The sequence below is a fragment of the Balaenoptera physalus genome, assembly GCF_965194825.1.
Source record: "Balaenoptera physalus genome assembly, chromosome: 5".
NCBI classification, from domain to species: domain Eukaryota; kingdom Metazoa; phylum Chordata; class Mammalia; order Artiodactyla; family Balaenopteridae; genus Balaenoptera; species Balaenoptera physalus.
This window is the reverse complement of record NC_138884.1, coordinates 14,549,620-14,567,653: the sequence shown is the minus strand read 5'-3', so window position 1 is coordinate 14,567,653 and position 18,034 is coordinate 14,549,620. Positions and strand designations below refer to the sequence as shown.

At 38.3% G+C, this 18,034-nt stretch overlaps 1 protein-coding gene across 3 annotated transcripts in view; it reads right to left on the bottom strand.

The window, feature by feature from the left end:
• The window catches only part of SMARCAD1 (SNF2 related chromatin remodeling ATPase with DExD box 1), a gene marked incomplete at its 5' end in the record, with an annotated part of 69,328 nt that overhangs the window by 47,311 nt on the left and 3,983 nt on the right, over positions 1–18,034 (bottom strand). For all 3 annotated transcript variants that reach the window (XM_082461670.1, XM_082461671.1, XM_082461672.1), the window contains one exon: positions 6,655–6,832. In XM_082461670.1, coding sequence (XP_082317796.1) covers positions 6,655–6,832 — 178 coding nt within the window. The remainder of the gene's footprint in view (positions 1–6,654; positions 6,833–18,034) is intronic.

The following is an 18,034-nucleotide window of genomic DNA, read 5'->3' as shown; positions in this document are numbered from 1 at the left end:
ATTTCACTTCATATGTTTATCCTATATAAAAGACATTGTGAGTCAAATTTCACTCGTGTATTTCCAAACAAACAAAAAAAATCTCATTTTGAAATTGTGATTTTCTACCACAGTAAGCATTCTGAAGATCAAAAAGCAGAAGTATAACAAATGGGCAGAAGTTACAAAAATCAAAGAAAGAAATATAGTTAAGTATATTCCTAGTGCCAGAGAATGCAGACTTTGCTATGCAGCTAATTTTATTTTTGGACAGCTCTCTTAGACACATATCCAGGACCTGTATTTTAGTAACTTCTCTATACTTTATTCATGTTAGTTCAACTGTACCTGTTAGGGCACCGGTTATGCCTAAGAATCCCCTGAAAACATATAAAAACAGATTGTGAAGGATGAGGAATATGTATTTTAACAAGATTCTAGGCTGACTTCTTGAACCTTGCTCTGAAAAACCGTTCTAAAGTAACAAGGTAAAATAAATCTCTTCTTTTAACACTCTGTCTGGCCTTCAGTATTTGAAGACAATTACATGTACCTCCCTTTCCATTACACCCAGCCTTTTCATTCCTTATGCACTCATCTCTAAGTTTGCACTCTGCCTCACTACACTCACGCTCCCTAACTGATTCTGCGTCTTAGCTCGCTGAGAACATGAAAGCTTTCCGGTTTGAACCCTCTTCCATTCCTGTACTGGATAAACCACTTCAAAGGTCCTGGCTCTTCTGACCATCACAACCCTAACCTAGCGATCAGATTCATCACCATTCCACGGGACAAACTGAGGTGCCCTTGATGTAGTAAGTCTTCATGTTGACAATGAATCTTATGATGCCTTGGACTTAATGCCCAATTTACAGGAAATACAAATAACAGAGGAATAAATTCAATACCATCATGAAGAAACAATCAGAAAAGTCTATTTCGTCTAAAAGACTTGATCTCTTCAATAAGTTAAAATCCTTAAAAAAGAGGAGAGGAGGGGAGTGGACTATTTTAAGATCAAAAGATAGTTAAGAGTCATGACATCCAAATGTACCTTATTTGGATTCTGGTTTGAAAAACTAGCTACAAAACACATGAAATCTGAATATAAACTGGGAATTAGATGATGTAGAGCTCTGTTCACTGATAACAGTACTTGTTTTTTGGAAGTGGGATGTACAGCAAGTAGTAAGGGAAGAAATGTTGGGGTATCCTTAATTTACTTTAAAATACTTCAGCTAATAATAATAATTAATGAAATAATGAAATAAGGGAAAACATTAAAAATTGTTAAAGGTAGGTGGTATATATAAGTGTTCATTAGCTATTATTTTATTTTCTTATATGACTGAAGCTTTAAAGATAAAAGAAAAAAATCTACAAGAACAAGAATGACCACTTTGTGTTCTTTTATCCAGTCTCAGATCAAGTTATTCCCTTCTGTTGAAGTCCCTGCTTAGTGCTAAGGGATTCATTCTAGCCCTTTCTACTTCCTACAGGGCCCTGCTTAACTGGCCACCATCTTCTCTCCTGAATCTTTTCTCTCCTTAAGCTCTTTCTCCCAAGCCTGCAATGCATTCAAGACTGCACTTCGTTTAGTGTGCCAAGGGTTCTAGGCACTGTGGACACAGCAGTGAAATAAGCAGACTCTCCTCTCCTTCACAAATTTTATAAGGCTGATTTTCTATTTCAGCGTTTCCTATATTGTTCCCAACTTACTGGTTTGTATCTTCTGCCCCACCACTTTGGTGAAACTGTCCTAAGGGCAATAATACCCTCTAAAATGTCAAACGTGATTTAAAAACACAAACCAGAACCCCCGGAACCTTTCACTGGTTGTCTTCTCCTCTGTGCTCCCACCACTGTTACTCTTTGCAAAGGCGGCCCTACCCTAACCCTCACCCCAGCGGTTCTGCAGCATCATTACTTCTGATTTTCCCTTGACCTCTGAGCCTGTCCTTAATCTCTGTAGAAGGCTTTCTTCCTTTTTCACCTCCTTGAACTGCCAGTATTACCTAGGATTCCGTCTTCAGCTCCTTCGTGTCTATTACTGCTTCCTGCGAGATTGCATCAATTGCCAGAGTTTCTATCATCTACATCAGTGGTTCTCAAAAGGGGGGCAATTTTGCCCCCAGAGGACATCTGGCAAGGTCTAGAGACATTTTTGATTGTCTTGACTAGAGAGGTGCTACTGGCATCTAGCCGGTGGAGGTCAGGGGTTCTGCTAAACACCCTACAACGTACAGGACAGCCCCTCACAACAAAGAACTACCTGGTCCAGAACGTCAACAGTGTCAAGGTTAAGAAATCCTGATAACCAAAAAGGCCCATGCATGGGTACTGATTGTAACGATGGAACGTGCACACAGTGCAGTACTATGGAGTTGTGAAAAAGAAGACGGATTTTTATGAGCTGACATGATTTCCAGGATATATATACTGCTAAGTTAATAAAACAGAGAATAAATGGACATATATATCTATACATACCCAACACAAGATACAGTGCTGTCTTCTGTGTAGGAAACAAGAAGAAAAGATACACGAAAGGAAAACAAAGTATGACTAGAAACTAAACAAACTGGTTAGTTCTGAGGTAGGAGGAGGAAGGGGTCAGAAGGAGAAGGGACAGAAAGTTAATACTTCTCTAAGCACAATGCACATGGAGTTTTAATTTTTGGAACTGTGTTAATATTTTAAATATTTGAAAGTAAAAATTTTTTAAAAAGGGACAAGGGAAAAACCCTAAAAGGAATACACACAGAAATTAATGAACTGAACTACATTTCAAGTGAATAACAAAGAAAAATTTAAATAAATAAGCCAAGTACTTTAACCATACACCCTCATCTAAAGACAAAATAAAACTTATAAACAAATCTTAAACTCTTAGTGAGCTTAATGGTCAAGTAGCATGATTACAGCAATTCTGAAACTATTTTATGTACATTGAGTGATTGAACAAATCAGCAAATATAATGATATTGGTGGAAGCAGAGTTCTCACTGTCAGAGAAAGAAATATAGAGAAGAGGCAAGGAGGAGCCTTGTAGTAGTAGATTAGAATGAAATATATTATTATAAACTCATGATTTAAAAAACAAACCAACAAACAAACAACATTCTCTCGTTCTCTTATATCCTAGAGCCCATTCTTGCTAAAAGGGCAATGACATAATCCCCTGCTTCACCCAATAGCAAAGAAAGGACACACCTAGTCCACACATTTCCAAATACCATTCCTTTAAAAAGGAACCAGTGCTACTTGGAGAAATGGCTAATTCTAATTTCAGGCTTGGAGTAGAGAAAACACTAGTCTGCAACATCTTGCGCCAGAAGGGAAAGCTCAAAAAATGATAGGAACCTGTCAAAACCAGGGTCTATGTAAAGGGGCCCTGCCAAAACTGAGCAATTTCAGCATCAAAATGAGTAATTATAGTAATAGATTATAATGTTAAGCAAAAAAGCACCTATAATTCCATTTTTGTATTTACTGTGCTAAATAAATATATGAATAAATAAGGAGAAAAGGGAAAACTATCTATAGTAGAATAGCAAATAATGAAAGTATACATTCTAGACTGTTAGTTAGAATACCACATTTCACAACTACCAGTGTAGTAACGGATTCAGGCAAGAACCATCAATAGATGCTACAACTATTGAAGGGAAGTCTGCTAAGGAAGAGGGTCCTTACCCAGTCTTAAAGTATCTCATCAGAGATTACTTAATCATTAAAAACGGGAAAATGGTTAACTTTATAGGAGAAACCTGGCAGGCTTCTGAGTGGTTAAGTTCCCTTCACCAATAATGAGACAAACTGGTTATCAGTGTGCCTCCTAACATAACACACTGAGGAGGACACAAAATCATTTATGTCACTCCTATCACTTAACCTAAATTTAATCATGAAGAAACAACAGGGGTGCAGAAATTGAGAGACATCCTAAAAAACCTGGCCTGTTACCTTCAAAGGCCAATTATCATGAGAATCAAAAAGGCTGAAACTTCCAGATTAAACGAGACTAAAGACACATGAAAAACGAAACCCAATGTATGACGCTGGAAAAAACTTTACTCAAAATACGATCCATGGGCTGACGGCTAGTCCTCGAAATCAAACTGTCTGTTATCCGTCCACGACAAGATAAGGAACTTAAAACAGAAGGAAAAACAACTACATTACTGAGCACATTGCTTAGTTCAGTTTTTTTTTTCTTTTCATTACAAGACTTTCTTGGTGAAGGAATGAGTACATTGATTTACATTCTAGGGCACATTCCTTACTGATAAACTAGTACTCTGAGTAACACTACTATAAAGAACATTACTGGGATAACTGGTAAAATTTATATATGGACTATATATTAGATGATATTACTGTACCAACGTTAATCAGTATTTGTGAATTTGAAATGCTACTTTTGGAGGGAATTCCCTGGCGGTCCAGTGGTTAGGACTCAGAGCTTTCACACATGGGGCCCAGCTTTGATCCCTGGTCGGGGAACTGAGATCCTGCAAGCCACGAGGTGTGGCCAAAAATAAATAAATAAAAATAAAATTAAAAAAAAAAAAAAGAAATGCTACTCTTGTTATGTAAGAGAATGACCTTGTTCTTAGGAGATAAATGTGAAGTTATTAGAGGCAAAGGTTTCAGTAATAATTCTAATTATTATTTTATGAAGAAGGTGACAAGCAAACGTGGGGAAATGTTAACAATGGGTGAATCTTAATCTTTTTAAAAGGATGTGGAAAGTGATTATTCTTGCAACTTTTCTGTAAGTTTAAATTTTTTTCAAAATAAAAAGTAAAATTTGGAGTGCTAATATATCAATTTTCCTCAGGATTTACCACACAGGATCATCACTATTTTTTATTTCAGAGTGACGTTCAGGATAAAGGCAGGTTCATCAGGGCTTATATACACAAAGCAGCTCATTTTCAGAGGAAATCCTCATCTTGGGAGTGCACGGTGTTAACCTCTTGCACCTCTGCCACACTTTCTTCACTTAGCTTCTGATCACACAACCTTCTGACATTTTTCTTACCTCAATGACTGTTCCTTCCTAGAGCCTTCTATAAGTTTCTTCTCATCTCCTGTTCCTAAAATCCAGACTTCGCCTGGCCTAAGTCCTTCAGTTAAGAGATCTTCTGTTTTCCAGCTATACTAGTGGTCTCTTACTGATTTCATCTAATCACGTACCTCTTAATATCAAGTATCCTGACAACTGGTAAATTCAGATGTGGAAGCTTGACCTCTCTCCAGAACCCGAGTGTCCCAAATGCAACTGCCTACCTGACAGGCGCACTTCAGAGGCCTAAGCATCTCCTCAATCCCAGCACGTCCGAGACTGAGCTGCTGATCTTCCCCTCAAGAGGCGCTCCCCCACCGCACCCAAGGCGGCACTCCTCACCCAGTTAGTGCCGACTCCATCCTTCCAGTTGCTCAGGTCAAGTATCTTAGGGTCAGCCCTGACTCCCTTCTGTCCCATGCCATTTGAAATCCATCAGTAAATCCTCTCTGCTCTACCTTCAGAGTATACTCAGAATCTAACCACTTATTATTCACTCCACAGCGACTAGCATGGTTTAAGCTTCCACCATCTTTTGCCTTGGTTATTGCAACAGTATTCATGCTTCTACTACGACTCCCCTACAGCCTTAAAAACTTTTAAACATATAGATCAGATCATTTTACTCCTCTGCTCAATATGTTCCTTTAGCTTCCCATCTCGTTCAGAATAAAAGCCGAAGAGCCTATGGGCTTAACATGGGAAAGCTCTTTCCCTATCCCACTCCTCACCTTCTGACCTTAGGTCCCTCACTTCGCATCATTAGCCAACACTCTCCCCCCCACCCCCGCCCACTTTCCTCAAAAACAACAGGCAAAGTACTGCTTCAGGGTCATTAAACAGGCTACTCCCAATGCCCCTCCCACCATATCCACATGGCTCCCTTTCTTAGCTCCTTCACGTCTTAAGAAGATGAAGCCTTTTCCGACCATGCACTTTAGAAACCATGCCCTTACCCCGGCCCCAAACCCTGTATTTCCCTTCCGTTTGCCCATCATATGTATTATTTGACATACTGCATTTTTAATTTATTTACTGTTTTTCTATCTAACATACAAAGCTCCGTGCTAGCTCAATGAATGTGTCCCAAAAATGTTAAAATGATTTGACTCTAGGATTCAAGAACAAATCAGAAAGCAGTTACAGGTGACTGAAGGTACTTGTGAAAATAATTTCTCTATCTATGGAGAATGAAAAACTTAAATATTTGCTCTCACTGAACTTGTTATTGAAAATCAGAACCATGGGAGTTCCCTGGTGGTTCAGTACTTAGGACTTGGTGCTTTTACTGCTGTGGCCTGGGTTCACTCCCTGGTTGGGGAACTAAGATCCCACAGCGCATGGCCCAGCCAGAAAAAAAAAAAAATCAGTTATCCAGTCTCTCTCTCTCTCTCTCACTCACACACACACACACACACACACACCCACCCACACCCACACCCACGCACATCTCTCTACATCTCTTAAGTTAGGGAAAAATGATGAAGTTGCAGTCAGGAAAAGGCAAAAAAGGGGAGAAGTCATCAAAAATTTTCAGTTTAAGTAACTTTTTCTCAAAAAAAGTCTTATACATGCAAATATAATGAATCTATTAAGTTGCTTACACTATAATCACTGTGTCTTTGCTGAATTTTTTCTCTTGAACTGTACTGGAGCAATCTGGGGAAACAACATCTTCACTATCTGAAGACAAATCAATATATTGAATTCCTCTTTGATTCTTGAAATACGATATACTTGCTTTTCTTTCATTTTCTGGGATTTCTGGAACACTAGAATCTTCTGCAAAAGAGAAAAAGCAGAAAGGAATTTTGAGTAACTTGAAAATAAAGCAAATTTGTTTTTGATAATTACAAATCATGTGCTAAAAATCTTTAGCTTCATTCACTGTTTCCATCCTAAAACCAAAAATTCCTCCCAAGTTTTAAAGAAAAAATTAACAGTCAACCAGGGCTGGCATTAAATGATTTTCCAATTCACAGGTTACTTACTAGCAAGAACTTAATGGACACTGCAAAACAGGTTTGCATTTTATATTTTAACCCTTTTCTCTCTGTGCTTTTGCTTCCTAGTACCCAGTTCTTGCCTAAGAGAACACGGACACTAGAGCCCAAACAACTTGAATTTCAATCCCATCTCTCAGCTAAGTTACTTAATCTCTCTAAGTCTCTACACCCTCAGATGTAAAATAGAGATGCTAATAATCACAGGGCTAATGTGCACATAAAATCAGAAGATATGTATTAAGCACTTAGTTCAGTAATTGGCACACAGCCAGTATTCAACAAACATTAGCTCTTACACAAATGTTGGTGTTATGGACAAAATTATGTCCCCTCCAAAATTCCTATGTTGACGTTCCAACCCCCAGTACCTCAGAATGTAATGTATTTGGAGATAGATCCTTCGTAGAGGTGACTAACTTAAAATGAGGCAGTTAGGTTAGTGACCTAATCCAAAAGGACTGATGTCCTTCTAAGAGACACCAAGGATGTGTGTGCATGGAGGAAAGGTGATGTGAGCACACAGCGAGAAGGCGGCCACCTGCAGCCCAAGGAGAAAGGCCTTACGAGGAACTGAGCCAGCCAACACTTTCATCTTGGACTTCTAACTTCCAGATATGGGAGAAAATCAACGCCTGCTGGTTAAGCCACCCAGTCTGTGGTACTTTGTGGTATGGCAGCCCTCACAAACTAATGAAGTTGGCATCACCCGTCTATGCAAAACAAATGAGTATAGTATTCTATTGAGGTCTCCTCTCTCCAAAGGGCTGAGTTCTAAACTTATTCTCCGTTATACACTTGAGGAGAGATCAGATTTAAGAAATTCATACTAAAGTAAAAGTAGTCAGTGTCTTGGTTTAGTGAATACCGTCACCTCTCAGTATCGGTGAGGTTTGGGGGGACTGGTTCCAGGACTTCCCTGCCCCCCACACCAAAACTGGGGGATGCTCAAGTCCCCCCCTAAAACTCTTGGCCTCGCCCCCCATTAACTGTCATGAAATGATAGCCATCATTATCATAAGGCTCCTGAGTCATATTTGTAAATAACATTAACCAAGGCCTATATAACCAATCACCTGGAGTGAACTAAAAAATACTTTACTTCCTGCAATGAAGTCCTAGAAACATTACCAAAAAGCAAATTCCAAAATTGTTCCAAAAGAACAATTTTATAAATGTTGAGTGTGCCTTGGGTGAAAAACTCTGCTCTGGAACAAATCACAGCTATGTTAACTGTCATATGTATGAAGACATTTACAAGTTCTGATAATTATGTAAAGTAATAAAATTACAGTCCAATTCCTGTAAAATAAGTATAAAGGTACTAGGGACACTGCTTTTACATAGTATTCCTGATATGTGACAAATCACGCATAAAACTAAGAATTTAGATCTTTACTGTATCAAAAATTTGACCTAAACTTAATGCATATCATTTTAACAGTTTAACAAAAGTGTCCTGCTTTCTTATACTTGAAAAGGGCTTTCGCAAAACGATTTGGATTGTCCACTTTTCTTTAAAAAGCTTCTTTACTCAGGGACTTCCCTGGTGGCACAGTGGTTAAGAATCCACCTGCCAATGCAGGGGACACGGGTTTGATCCCTGGTCCGGGAAGATACTACATGTCGCAGAACAACTAAACCTGTGCGCCACAACTACTGAGCCTGCACTCTAGAGCCCACGAGCCACAACTACTGAAGCCCAGGCACCCTAGAGCCTGCGTGCCGCAACTACTGAGCCTGCATGCCTCAACTACTGAGCCCGTGTGCTGCAACTACTAAAGCCCATGCGCCCTAGAGCCTGTGCTCCGCAACTAGAGAGGCCACTGCGATAAGAAGCCCATGCACTGCAGTGAAGAGTAGATCCCACTCGCCGCAACTAGAGAAAGCCCACGCACAGCAACGAAGACCCAATGCAGCCAAAAAAAAAAAAAAGCTTTTCAAACTGGCCATTTAAATGTATTACTGCATGGGGGGGGTGTCTAAAAATTCTATTAATGAGTACTAGGAGAACTAGAGTTTCTTGAACTTGATTATATATTCATCTTACTAAAAACTACTGCTTCATCAAGAACATTCTTAAGTGAAACTGGTATTTAAAAATTTTAAGGATACAATGACAGTTTAGAACAGTTTGGAATCTTGGCCTTGATTCATGCTAGGGCACTAGCAGTTTTACCTACCATTGCTTTTGCACCATCAGTGCAAATACCAACATAGTGAAAAAGGCAAGTGATGTCTTAATATTATTATGATACAGTTTTGACCTTATGGACACCCTTTTGGGTCTTAGGGACCTCAAAGGTTCACAGACCACACTTTGAGGACTAAAGGGAAACAGTAAGAGCTTATTTATATAAAATATCAATTTTCCAATATAGTCAATAATCTGGAATTAGAATAGTGCTGAAATGCTTAGATTTGTTTGTTTGGACTATTTTTGGAAGTAAACAGCAGCAAAAATATCTAATAGCCAATGGTCAAAAAGATATTTCTGATGCAATGATGCTTTCTGACCCAAAGCAAACAAGCACTTTTAAGCAGCACCACAAATGAGACAGCAAGGAAGCAAAAAAGAAAAATACAGACATGAAGGAAAGAATGGTGACCAGTAGAAACAATTATAAAGACATGGGCTACTACATAATTCTGACTTTGCTGAACGCCTTCTGTATTGAAGGCACTGTGCCAGGACGTGGGGGGTATTGAAGGAAAAAATAGGCCGGTCACAGTTCCACTTGCCCTAAAGAAACTAATAGTAGGAGCCAAGTAGCCATGTACATAAGTAGCAATGTTGTGAGTCGTAATTTGTGCCATGCGACAGGAATAAACAAAACGCTAAAGGAACATGAGGGAAAACAGCTATCCTTTCAAATAAAAACAATAAAAAATCCTATGTTTTAGAGACAGAAGATGACATTTTCTCTACCAAAGGCAATGGGAACCTACATCATTACCATATGCAAGAAGATTCCAAGGTTCCAGGGGGTAATTCCAAATGAAATTCCCCATTAGTGGTATGCATGAGAAGACAATTTTATATCCCAAACTTTTCCAGTATACTTTTACCCATTCTCATATCTAAGTCTACCATGAAACAAAACGAGGATTTAAACCTGCCACTGATTCTACCTTTCGAAGCAGTTCAAGATCAAGAACCACTCAAAAAACAAACAAAAAAATCACTACTGGGAGATTATGAAAGGTCATCCATAAATAAAGGTGATTTCCCAAAGCAGAATGAAAACACTTAAACCTTTATATCTGGGACGTCCCTGGTGGCATAGTGGTTAAGACTCTGCGCTCCCAATGCAGGGGGCCCGGGTTCGATCCCTGCTCAAGGAACTAGATCCCACGTGCATGCCACAACTAGGAGTACATTCCACAACTAAGGAGCCCACAAGCCGCAACTAAGGAGCCTGCCTGCTGCAACTAAGGAACTGGCGAAACACAACTAAGGAGACTGCAAGCTGCAACTAAGAGACCCAGTGCAACCAAAGAAAGAAAGAAAGACACCTAGTTCTCAAAAAAAAAAAAAAAAAAAAAACACAAAAAACCTTTATATCTGTCCTGCAGACTTACGTAAGTGTGCCATTTTTGATATTCTAATTGTATACTGCTCTACATGGTTCAATTCTCTAACATGGCAACTGACTTTCAAGGCAGTTCCTTTGAATACCTAGTAAAGCACATCATATATTTGCCTCTTTGAAAGGTTAATTACCAAAATAATAGATTATAAAATCTTGACTGTATTAATTTGAATGCCATAATAGATAGGGAAAGACCTTTAGCATCTCAGATAAGTCAAACTACCTCTGATGAAAGCTCTCGAAAAAGACAAAGTATACACTGAATACAAGATTGAAGGGTAGTTTCTAATACACTACTCTAAGATAAAATGAGAAAGAAGAAACATTTCAGGTTTAGGCCAAAAGAAAAGATAAAGATAAAAAGAAAAAATGTAAAGGAAAGAAAGTCATGCTATTAATAATGGACAATGTCAAAGTGTTAAAGCTGAAAGGTACTTTTTAATAACAGAATTTATATCTACAATACTGGCATATGTACAACTGCATTCTAATAATGAAATGCATAAACACTGCAGGATACATAAAGCACAAAGTCAATAGAGACAAATATGAGGCTTTAACTCTCTTATCTAAACTCTTAATAGAGAAGAGAGCACAAAAATAATTGATACAGAAAGGTGTTTTTCAAACATTTTTGATTGGAACCCACTGTAAGAGACCCATTGTAGATTATGACCCTAAACACATCGATTGCTAGACAGACATATATAACTGAAACAAAGGTCTCAGAGGCTTTATCGTAAGTGATACTTTGATAATTTTCTACTTATTCTACTCCATTAAAAAAAAGTTATATGCATTTAGTCAGGATACAAGAAACTGACTTTATGACATGTTTGTGATCCAGTTTGAAAAAAATGATATAAATAATAAAACATTATTATTTGACATATAATTAAATCTACAGTTAGATTATGTCTCTTTTCAAGTACACTTAGAACTTTTACAGAAATTGTGTAGTAGGCCAAAAAGAAAATCTCAGTAAATTCATCAAAGAAGAAATACTACAGACCACATTCTCCTGTCACAAAAAGTGAAATTGGAAGTAAATGTTAGTAAGAACATTGAAGCAAAATTTCAGTCACTTGGAAATTAAAAAAACAAAAAACAAAAGAAAAACCAAAGAAACCACTTCTTTAAACTTTCAGGTTAAACTTTCTTCAACATTTTATTGAAGAAAAAACAACAAAAACATACCAAAATCTACAATACAGGCATACATTTTTTTACTGCACTTTGCAGATATTGTGCGTTTTACAAACTGAAGGTTGGTAGCAACCCTGTGTTGAGCAAGTTTACTGACACCATTTTGGTAGTAATTCTTGCAATGTTTCAGACTTTTTCATTATTGTGCTATTTGTTATGGTGATCTGTGGTCAATGATCTTTGATGTTACTACTGTAATTGTTTTGGGTGCCCAAACAGCGCCCATATAAGATGGCAAACTTAACTGGTAAACGTTATGTGTGTTTTAACTGCTCCACCAACCTGCCACTTCCTTCATCACTCTCCCTCTCTTCCAGCCTCCCTAGTCCTTTGTTTTCTTTAATTTATTTATTTGGCTGCGCTGGGTCTTGGTTGTGGCACGCAGGATCTTCCTTGTGGCATGCGGGATCTTTAGTTGCAGCATGAGGAGTCTTTACTTGCGGCATGCGGGATCTAGTTCCCTGACCAGGGATCAAACCCGGGTCCCCTGCATTGGGAGAGTGGAGTCTTAACCACTGGACCACCAGGGAAGTCCCCAGCATCCCTATTCCTTAAGACACAACAGTAAATTAGGCCAATTAATAACCCTCCAATGGCCTCTAAGTATTCAAGTGAAAGGAAAAGTTGCACATCCCTCTCTTTCAAAAGCTAGAAATGATTAAGGTTAGTAAGAAGGCACGTCGAAAGCCAAGACAGGCCAAAAGCTAGGCCTCTTGCACCAGTTAGCCAAGTTGTGAATGCAAAGGAAAAGTTGTTGAAAGAAATTAAAAGTTCTACTCCAGTGAACACACAAATAAGAAGCCAAACAGCCTTTTGCTTTTATGGAGAAAGTTTTAGTGGCCTGGATAAAAGATTAAACCAGCCACAGCATTCCCTTAAGCCAAAGCCTAATCCAGAGCAAGGCCTCAACTCTTCCATCCTATGAAGGCTGAGAGAGGTGAGGAAGCTGCAGAAAAAAAGTTTGAAGCTAGCAGAGGTTGGTTCATAAGGTTGAAGAAGCTGTCTCCGTAACATAAAAGTGCATGATGAAGCAGCAAGTGTTGATGCAGAGGCTGCAGCAAGATATCCAGAAGATCTAAGATAATTAATGAAGGTGGCTACACTAAAGAAGAGGTTTTCAATGTAAACCAGACAGCCTTCCAATGGAAGAAGATGCCATCTAGGACTTCCATAGCTAGAGAGGAGAAGTCAATGCCTGGCTTAAAGGACAAGTTGACTCTCCTGTTAAGGGCTAATGCAGCCGGTGACTTTAAGTTGAAGCCAGTGCTAATTTACCATTCTGAAAATCCTAGGGCCCTTAAGAATTATGCTAAATCTACTCTGCCTGTGCTCTATAAATGGAACAAAGTCTGGATGACAGCACATCTGTTTTTAACACCAAATACTGAATATATTAAACCCACTGTTGAGACCTACTGCTCAGAAAAAGATTCCTTTCAAAATATGACTGCTCATTGACAATGCAGCCGGTCACTTAAGAGCTCTGATAGAGACGTACAATGAGATTAATGTTTTCATGCCTGCTAACACAACATCCATTCTGCAGCCCATGGATCAAGGACTTTTGACTTAGAAGTCCTATTAAGAAATATTTTCCTTAAGGCTACAGCTGCCATCAATAGCAATTTCTCTGATGGATCTGGGCAAAGTCAATTGAAAACCTTTTGGAAAGGAGTCACCATTCTAGATGCCATTAAGAACAGTTGTGATTCATGAGAAGAGGTCAAAATATCAACGTAACAGGAGGGTGGAAGAAGTTGATTCCAACCCTCATGGATGACTTCAGGACTTCAGTGGAAGAATGAACTGCAGATGTGGTAGAAACAACAGAGAACTAGAATTAGAAGTGGTGCCTTGGGACGTCCCTGGCAGTCCAGTGGTTAAGACTGAGCTTCTACTGCAGGGGGTTCGGGTTTGATCCCTGGTCGGGGAAATAATATCCCAATACTGCATGCAGAGCAGCCCCCCAAAAAAAAGAAAGAAAGAAAGAAAAAGAAATTCAGGAGAAGTGGCCCCTGAAGATGTGACTGAACTGCTGCAATCTCATGATAGAACTTTAATGGAGAAGTTGCTTCTTATGGATGAACAAAGGAAGGAGTTTCTTGAGATGAAATCTACTCCTGGTGAAGTGCTGTGAAGACTGTTGACATAACAACAAAGGATTGAGAATACTACATAAACTTAGTTGATAAAGCAGTGACAGGGTTTGGAAGGACTGACTCCAATTTTGAAAGAAGTTCTGCTGGAGGTAAAATGTTATCAAACAGCACTGCACTCTATAGAGAAATCATTTGTGAAAGAAAGAATCAACAGATGCAGCAAATGTCACTGTGGTCCTATTTTAAGAAGCTGCCATGGCCACCCCAGGCCTCAGCAACCACCACCCTGAGCAGTCAGCAGCCCTTAACATCGAGGCAAGACCCTCCCCCAGCAAAGACATTACAACTCACCAAAGGCTCAGATGACGGTTAAAAATTTTTAGCAATGAAGTGCTTCTGAATTAAGGTACGTACATTGTTTTTTTTTAAGACAGTGCTACTGTACACTTAAAAGACTATAGTATAGTATAAATATAACTTTTATATGCACTGGGAAACCAAAAAATTCATGTGACTTGCTTTACTGCGATACTCACTTTCTTGCGGTGGTCTGGAACTAAACCCGCAATATCTCTGAGGTCTGCCTATAATGATGACATTTCAAATATAAGAAAAAGGATTCGTCAATAAATGGTTCTGGGATAAGTGACTAGTAAATGATAAATAATGAACAAAGAAGAAAACGGTATCACCTTTTCTTTAGCCCTTATAACAAACTCCAGATGAAAGTTAAGGTTTAAAAAAATTAAAAAAAACAAGTCATATCCATTAGTTGGGCTACAAAAAAACACCCCAAAAAACAAAACAAAAAAACAGAAAATAACAAGTGTTGGCAAGGATGTGGAGGGAAACTGGACCCCTTGTGCACTGTTAGTGGGAATGTAAAATGGTGCAGCTACTGTGGAAAATATATGGTGGTTTCCTGTATGATCTAGCAATTCCATTTCTGGGTGTATACTCAAAAGAACTGAAAGCAGGGTCTGGAAGAGATATTTGTATACTCATTTTCACAGCAGCATTATTCACAATAGCCCCAAAGTGAAAGCAACCCAAGTGTCATCCACAAATGAATAATAAAAAAAATGTAGGTATACATACAATGAAATATTCTTCAGCCTTCAAAAGTGAGGAAATTCTGATACACGTTACAATGTGGATGAATCTTGAAGACATTAGGGAAAGTGAAATAAGGCAGTAACAAAAGACAAATCCTGTATGATTCCACTTTTATAATGTACCTAGAGTAGTCAAGTACATAGAGACAGAAGATATAAGGGTGATTGCTGGGGGTAAGAAGGAATTGTTTAAGGGGTCAAGAGTTTCAGTTTTGCAAGATGAAAAGAGTTCCAAAGATTGGGTGTACAACAATGTGAACGTACTTAACCCTCTTTGACCTGTACACTTAAAACTGGTTATTGCATATTTTATGTATTTACATTTTACTACAATTAAGAAGAAAATTAACACAGATGTGATAGGAGAAAATATGGATGAATATATTTATAATGTGGTGGTAGGGAATGGCTTTCTTTTACCAGGTCTGATCAGGACCTAAAACCCATAAGCCTTGAAAAAGATGAACAAACTGACCATATAAAAATGTAAAACTTCTCTGTCACAAAAAACAAATAGAATTAAAAGAATAAAATAGGGCTTCCCTGGTGGCGCAGTGGCTGAGAATCTGCCTGCCAATGCAGGGGACACGGGTTCGAGCCCTGGTCTGGGAAGATCCCACATGTCGCGGAGCGACTGGGCCCGTGAGCCACAATTACTGAGCCTGCGCGTCTGGAGCCTGTGCTCCGCAACAGGAGAGGCCGCGATAGTGAGAGGCCCACGCACCGCGATGAAGAGTGGCCCCCGCTTGCCGCAACTAGAGAAAGCCCTCGCACAGAAACGAAGACCCAACACAGCCATAAATAAATAAATAAATAAAAATTAAAAAAAAAAAAGAATAAAATAAAAAAACTTATAAATCATTAGAAAATGAGAAAAAGGAACACAGAAAAAGTTCAAATTGCTAATAACATTTATGAAAACATACTTAACCTTAAAAATAAAGAATAAAAATAATGCAATTTAATTGCTTATTATCCCTTTAAAGATTAAAAATGTTTGCAATATTTTAGCCTGGTATGAAAAAGCAGACATCTGAAAACCAAGCTGTAGTGTGGTGCAAATTGGTAAAACTTCTGTGTAGGGTAATTTGGCAATTACTAAAATATTACTCATATTCCCTCTAATTTGACAATTCCATTTCCCAGAATTCTTCCACAGATTGTACAGAGGCAAAGATATCTATTCAAAAGGATGGTTACTACAGCATTCTTTTAACAAAAAAAAGAAGAAGAAATAAACCAAAACAACCGATGTCTATAAACAGGAAACTACATGAATTATAATACATCTGTGTATAATAAGATACACTGTGGTCACTAAAAAAAACTGAAGTACAGCATATTTTATATGAACTGACATGGAGAGTATAAAAAATCTACTTTTTAGTTAATAGTGAGCTGCATTACAATATGTATGTACATAATACTATTTTATCTAAAAAAAAAAAAGCTAGAATATATACAGGCAGGAAAAAAATGCAAAAGAATAAATACCAACACTAAATGAGGATTACAGAAGAGTCCCTCTTCATTACACACTGTTGTAATCATTTAATTTTTTTATATAACATTTTATTTTGAAAAAAATAGCCAAGCATGGAAAGTAAAAAGGTAGAGAAGGAAAACACAAACAAAAAATGTACATTTAAAATGTACTTAAGACATTTAGACTCACTGTACTTTCTATTAGAATAACTGAGCACTAACCCTTTTACCAATTACTGCTTTTCAACTAACACTAATAGACGTAAAGAAACCAAAATTCTATCCAAAGATATAATGATGATTCACATCTTGGCCACACACACTTAAAGAGGACTGAGGAATAGCTGATGGTTACAGGTCATAAGGCTAAACTGGTATATTCAGCTTCATCATTCAAAGGATCTTATCCGTTTTACTGCTTGCAAGGACTTCAGAGAACATCTAGACAAAGGAAGTGAAGTCCAAAAACGATAACGTCTTTATCAAGATCATACCATCCGTAAGTGGCAGAGCACTGCTCTCTGGAAATCTTTTTTGATAACAGGTATAATTAAAATTTTTTTCTCTCACTTATTAACAATGGTTACTTTCTACATGACAACCACATCTAAAGAACAACCGCTTTAGAAGACTGAATATATTTTATCAAGAAAAGAAATTCTTCAAGCATATACTGAAACTTTCCTCCAACCCAACCTCATAATAACCTATGAACCCATCTATTTTTCTTTCACTCCCTCTCCCCTGGATAAAACGTGTCTTTATTCCAAGTTAAATAGTCCAGCTATGTGCGCACTCCCATCCCCTTGATGCCTTTCTTCAGATACCTCCCCTCCCTCATCCTTTTCCTCTCCCCTAGCTTCTTCCCCTTGGATGCTCAATTTTCAACATTCCTCAAACATCTTTTCTTGACATTGCTTCCCCGTCAAGCTGCTTCTCTCTTTCCCGTCTTGGAAGAGTAGTCTTCACTTCCTCAGCTTTCTACTGAAGCTGCTAAAGGTCAACAGGAACTTTAATTTCCAAGGAAAGTGGTCTCTGATCAGATCCAACTTGACCTCTCTGCAACATCTGATACTGTTCACTATACACCACCCTGGAAACTCTCCTATCTTTAACTTCCAGGGCATTACCATTTTCTGTGACTGTTCTAGTCATCCTTTATATCTTTCATTGGTTTCCCTTCCTCTGTCCATCATTAAATATTGATGCTTCTTCCTATACATCTTGCTTAGGACATTTTTTGGTAACTACCACAAGGATGGCTCCGAAGTTGATTTCTCAGATTCCGACCACTCTCCGAGCTCCAAACTCCAATGTTCAACCCTCTACTAGACCTTGCTACTGAAATATAAGAGGTAACTCAAATTCAACATGCTTTGGTATCTTCCTCCTAATCCTACTGCCTAATTCAGTTGATAGTGCCAATCATTCAGCTGTCCAAGCAAGGAACATCTGAGTTACCTTTAAATCCTCCACATTTAAC